Here is a 6598-nt window from a genome sequence, read left to right as displayed (position 1 = left end):
TGCACATATAGTATGGTATGTCCTGTATAAGAACTGACCATTGTTTTTTTCTACTTATTGGAAATGGGCTCTTTATAGCACTTTATAATATGTTAATACCCCGTTTCTCCAAAACGCTGCAGTAAAAAAGATTTCATGTGAAGTGTACAGATAGTATGGGATGTCCTGTATAAGAACTGACCATTGTATTTTTCTACTTATTGCAAATGGGCTCCTTACAGCACTTTATAATAAGTTAATACCCCGTTTCTCCAAAACGCTGCAGTAAAAAAGATTCCATGTGAAGTGTACATATAGTATGGGATGTCCTGTATAAGAACTGACCATTGTTTTTTTCTACTTATTAGAAATGGGGTTTTTATGTCACTTTAGAATAGGTTAATACCCAGTTTCTCCAAAACGCTGCAGTAAAAAATATTTCATTTGAAGTGCACATATAGTATGGGATGTCCTGTATAAGAACTGACCATTGTTTTTTTCTACTTATTATAAATGGGCTCCTTATAGCACTTTTTAATATATTAATACCCTGTTTCTCCAAAATGCTGCAGTAAAAAGGTTTCATGTGAAGGGCACATAGTATGGGATGTCCTGTTTAAGAACTGACCATTGTTTTTTTCTACTTATTGGAAATGGGCTCTTTATAGCACTATAAAATATGTTAATACCCAGTTTCTTTAAAATGCTGCAGTAAAAAGGTTTCATGTGAAGTACATATGTAGTATGGGATGTCATGTATAAGAACTGACCATTGTCTTTTTCTACTTATTTGAAATGGGGTCTTTATAGCACTTTATATTATGTTAATACCCCCTTTCTCCAAAATGCTGCAGTAAAAAGGTTTCATGTGAAGTACAGATATAGTATGGGACGTCCTGTATAAGAACTGACCATTGTTTTTTTCTACTCATTTGATATGGGGTCTTTATAACGTTTTGAATTACATTAGTAATCTATTACTCCAAAATGCTGCAGTAAAAAAGATTTAATGTGAAGTGCACATATAGTATGGGATGTCCTGTATAAGAACTGACCATTGTTTTTTTCTACTTATTTGAAATGCGGTCTTTATAGCACTTTATATTATGTTAATACCCCCTTTCTCCAAAACGCTGCAGTAAATAGGTTTCATGTGAAGTACAGATATAGTATGGGATGTCCTGTATAAGAACTGACCATTGTCTTTTTCTACTTATTTGAAATGGGGTCTTTATAGCACTTTATATTATGTTAATACCCCCTTTCTCCAAAATGCTGCAGTAAAAAGGTTTCATGTGAAGTACACATATAGTATGGTATGTCCTGTATAAGAACTGACCATTGTTTTTTTCTACTTATTTGAAATAGGGTCTTTATAGCACTTTATATTGGCTTAATACCCCCTTTCTCCAAAATGCTGCAGTAAAAAGGTTTCATGTGAAGTACACATATAGTATGGTATGTCCTGTATAAGAACTGACTATTGTTTTTTTCTACTTATTTGAAATGCGGTCTTTATAGCACTTTATATTAGGTTATTACCCCAATTCTCCAAAACAGTGCAGTAAAAAGTTTTTATGTGAAGTACACATAAAGTATGGGATGTCCTGAATAAGAACTGACCATTGTTTTTTTCTACTTATTTGAAATGGGGTCTTTGTAGCACTTTATATTATGTTAATACCCCCTTTCTCCAAAAAACTGCAGTAAAAAGGTTTCATGTGAAGTACACATATAGTATGGTATGTTCTGTATAAGAACTGACCATTGTTTTTTTCTACTTATTTGAAATAGGGTCTTTATAGCACTTTATATTGGCTTAATACCCCGTTTCTCCAAAATGCTGCAGTAAAAAGGTTTCATGTGAAGTACATATATAGTATGGTATGTCATGTATAAGAACTGACCATTGTCTTTTTCTACTTATTTGAAATGGGGTCTTTAAAGCACTTTATATTATGTTAATACCCCCTTTCTCCAAAATGCTGCAGTAAAAAGGTTTCATGTGAAGTACAGATATAGTATGGGACGTCCTGTATAAGAACTGACCATTGTTTTTTTCTACTTATTTGAAATGGGGTCTTTAAAGCACTTTCTATTATGTTAATACCCCCTTTCTCCAAAATGCTGCAGTAAAAAGTTTTCATGTGAAGTACACATATAGTATGGTATGTCCTGTATAAGAACTGACCATTGTTTTTTTCTACTTATTTGAAATGCAGTCTTTATAGCACTTTATATTATGTTAATACCCCCTTTCTCCAAAACGCTGCAGTAAATAGGTTTGATGTGAAGTACAGATATAGTATGGGATGTCCTGTATAAGAACTGACCATTGTCTTTTTCTACTTATTTGAAATGGGGTCTTTATAGCACTTTATATTATGTTAATACCCCCTTTCTCCAAAATGCTGCAGTAAAAAGGTTTCATGTGAAGTACACATATAGTATGGTATGTTCTGTATAAGAACTGACCATTGTCTTTTTCTACTTATTTGAAATGGGGTCTTTATAGCACTTTATATTATGTTAATACCCCCTTTCTCCAAAATGCTGCAGTAAAAAGTTTTCATGTGAAGTACACATATAGTATGGTATGTCCTGTATAAGAACTGACCATTGTTTTTTTCTACTTATTTGAAATGCAGTCTTTATAGCACTTTATATTATGTTAATACCCCCTTTCTCCAAAACGCTGCAGTAAATAGGTTTGATGTGAAGTACAGATATAGTATGGGATGTCCTGTATAAGAACTGACCATTGTCTTTTTCTACTTATTTGAAATGGGGTCTTTATAGCACTTTATATTATGTTAATACCCCCTTTCTCCAAAATGCTGCAGTAAAAAGGTTTCATGTGAAGTACACATATAGTATGGTATGTTCTGTATAAGAACTGACCATTGTTTTTTTCTACTTATTTGAAATAGGGTCTTTATAGCACTTTATATTGGCTTAATACCCCGTTTCTCCAAAATGCTGCAGTAAAAAGGTTTCATGTGAAGTACATATATAGTATGGTATGTCATGTATAAGAACTGACCATTGTCTTTTTCTACTTATTTGAAATGGGGTCTTTAAAGCACTTTATATTATGTTAATACCCCCTTTCTCCAAAATGCTGCAGTAAAAAAGTTTCATGTGAAGTACAGATATAGTATGGGACGTCCTGTATAAGAACTGACCATTGTTTTTTTCTACTTATTTGAAATGGGGTCTTTAAAGCACTTTATATTATGTTAATACCCCCTTTCTCCAAAATGCTGCAGTAAAAAGTTTTCATGTGAAGTACACATATAGTATGGTATGTCCTGTATAAGAACTGACCATTGTTTTTTTTCTACTTATTTGAAATGCAGTCTTTATAGCACTTTATATTATGTTAATACCCCCTTTCTCCAAAACGCTGCAGTAAATAGGTTTCATGTGAAGTACAGATATAGTATGGGATGTCCTGTATAAGAACTGACCATTGTCTTTTTCTACTTATTTGAAATGGGGTCTTTATAGCACTTTATATTATGTTAATACCCCCTTTCTCCAAAATGCTGCAGTAAAAAGGTTTCATGTGAAGTACACATACAGTATGGTATGTCCTGTATAAGAACTGACTATTGTTTTTTTCTACTTATTTGAAATGCGGTCTTTATAGCACTTTATATCAGGTTATTACCCCGTTTCTCCAAAACAGTGCAGTAAAAAGTTTTTATGTGAAGTACACATATAGTATGGGATGTCCTGAATAAGAACTGACCATTGTTTCTTTCTACTTATTGGAAATGGGGTCTTTATAGTACTTTATATTATGTTAATACCCCATTTCTCCAAAACAGTGCAGTAAGAAAGTTTCATGTCAAGTACATAGTATGGGATGTCCTATGTAAGAACTGACCATTGTCTTTTTCTACTTATTAAAAATGGGGTCTTTTAACACTTTAAATCATATTAATATACAATTTCTCCAAAACAGTGCAGTAAGAAGGTTTATTGTGAAGTACACATATAGTACGGGATGTCCTGTATAAGAACTGACCATTGTTTATTTCTACTTATTTAAAATGGGGTCCTTATATTACTTTATACTATGTTAATTCCCCCGTGTCTTTAAAATGCTGCAGTAAAAAGCTTTCATGTGAAGTACACACAGAGATAAGGGTGTCGTGTATAAGATCTGACCATTGTTTTTCTCTACTTATTTGAAAGGGGGACTTTATAGTACTTTTTTTCTATGTTAACAACCCGTTTCTTTAAAATGCTGCAGTAAAAAGGTTTCATGTGAAGTACATATATAGTATGGGATGTCCTGTATAAGAACCGACCATTGTTTTTTTCTACTTATTTGAAGTGGGGTTTTTATATCACTTTGTTGTGTTAATACCTCATTTCTCCAAAACAGTGCAGTAAGAAGGTTTCATGTAATGTACACACATAGTATGGGATGTCCTGTACTAGAACTGACCATTGTTTTTGTCTACTTATTTGAAATGAGGTCTTTATAGCACTTTATATTATTTTAATACCCCATTTCTCCAAAATGCTGCAGTAAAAAAGTTTTATGTGAAGTACAGATATAGTATGGATGTCCTGTATAAGAACTGACCATAGATTTTTTCTACCTATTTAAACTGTGGTCTTTATAGTATTTTATATTATGTTAATACCCCGTTTTTTTTTAAATGCTGCAGTAAAAACGCTTCATGTGAAGTACATATATAGTATGGTATGTCCTGTATAAGAACTGTCCATTGTTTTTTTCTACTTATTAGAAATGGGGTTTTTATATCACTTTATAATAGGTTAATACCTAGTTTCTCTAAAACGCTGCAGTAAAAAAGATTTCATGTGAAGTACACATATAGTATGGGATGTCCTGAATAAGAACTGACCATTGTTTCTTTCTATTTAATCGAAATGGGGTCTTTACAACACTTTATATTATGTTAATGTCCCACTTCTCCAGATTGCTGGAGTAAGAAGTGTTTATATGTAGTATGCATATTGTATGTGATGTTCTGTACAGGAACTGATCATTGTTTTTTGTCTATTTATTGAAAATTGGGTCTTCATAACACTTTGAGTAATGTTAATGCCCAATTTCTCCAAGACGCTGCAGTAACAAGTCTTTAAATGAGGTTTAGTATGGGATGTCCTGTATAAGACCTGACTATTGTTTTTTTTTTCTACATCTTTTAAATGAGCAATTTTTTTTCCAAATTGCTGCAGTAAAAAGGATTCATGTGTTGTATATATGCATATAGCATGGGACATGTAGTATCAGACCTGATCACTCTTTTATTTAACTTATTCCAAACAATGTATTTATAACACTTTAAAGACTTTTTAGCTCATTAATAGCCCATTTCTCCAAAATGCTGCAGTAAGTTATTATGAGGTATGCATAAAATATTGCATGTCCTGTCCATAGTTTTCTTCTGTTAACTTAAATGAGGTCTTTTACATGAGGTATGCATGTACATCCTGTATCAGAACCAAACTTTGTTTTTTTTCTACTTATTTCTTTATAGCACTTTAAAGTGTGTTAATGGTACATTTCTCCAAAATGCTGCAGTAAAACAGGCTTCATATGATGTATGCTTAGTATTTGACTTCCTGCATCGATCTTATTGTTGTTCTATTCTACTTATAACAAATAATAAGGTCTTTACATTCATCTAAAGTGTAGTAATGCCCCATATCCCATATACTGAAAGAAGCATATATTTTTAAATCCCCTTTAAATAAAACCAACATATATTTGTAACTTAAACAATGCTATGTTGGACTACTTCATGATTATTTTCACTTTCTGAGGTTAGGCACGTTGTATAAAATTGCATTCAACCTTATTAGCAATGTACTGTAGTTGGCTAGGAGAAATAAAAACGCTTTCTGGGTATTTAGAAATCGTATATTTATTCTGACCGTTTGATTGCTATAAAATCATTTGAAGCAAAAAGATAGACTTGAGGAAATTAAAGGTAAGCACAGAAACCAATTTCTTAAAATAACAACAGTCAAAAAAAGCTAATAAATTGTTTAATAAAGCATACGTGGGAGGAAAGGGGGATAAACTTATATTTCGTTGTTATCTCTCTGTTCTGGGCGAAATGTGTGCTCTGTGGAGCGCTCTCTGTGTGGCTGCTGACATTACCGTAATGATAATAATACGCGCGCACCAAAATATAAAGCGCGGCTGGCTTGACTGTGTTTTTCCGAACCGCGGCTGGCTTGACCGCAGTCCGTTGGTGTCAGTTGCGCTGCTGATCATATTAATGAAGAGCTGCTGATGATCTGTAATGAACTGAATAAAGCTGTACCTCCAGTGAATGCGGCAGGCACTATCCTGTGTCCTGTCCCTCTGCTGGATGAGAGCAGCCTGAGCTCAGCCCGCTGGGACACATTTAGAGAATATTTCAGAAAACTCAACGATCGGATCATTTCTGCTGCTGTAGTTTGACCTATAGAAGGCTGCAACTGCGGCGTGACAGAAGTGCAGAGCGGAAGGACCCCACAGGCGCTCACTGATGACGTCTGCATGCAGTTTGACTCATGCCTGTCTGTCAGTATAGACAAGTCTATAAATAACCTAATTTTTTTCACTGCATTACTATGTTGAACG

At 33.6% G+C, this 6598-nt stretch overlaps 1 protein-coding gene across 2 annotated transcripts in view; it reads right to left on the bottom strand.

Moving 5' to 3' along the window:
* trap1 (TNF receptor-associated protein 1) overlaps positions 1-6480 on the bottom strand; it is a 56554-nt gene extending 50074 nt beyond the window's left edge. The window contains 1 exon segment of one of the 2 annotated variants that reach the window (NM_001113625.1): positions 6297-6480. In NM_001113625.1, coding sequence (NP_001107097.1) covers positions 6297-6417 — 121 coding nt within the window. In that variant the 5' untranslated portion in view covers positions 6418-6480. 2 annotated transcript variants of the gene reach the window in all.
* Positions 6481-6598: the final 118 nt, after the last annotated feature.

The sequence above is a fragment of the Danio rerio genome, chromosome 3 (genome assembly GCF_049306965.1).
Source record: "Danio rerio strain Tuebingen ecotype United States chromosome 3, GRCz12tu, whole genome shotgun sequence".
Lineage (NCBI taxonomy): Eukaryota > Metazoa > Chordata > Actinopteri > Cypriniformes > Danionidae > Danio > Danio rerio.
Note: the sequence above shows the minus strand (reverse complement) of the source record. Positions and strands in the feature narration are given on the sequence as shown.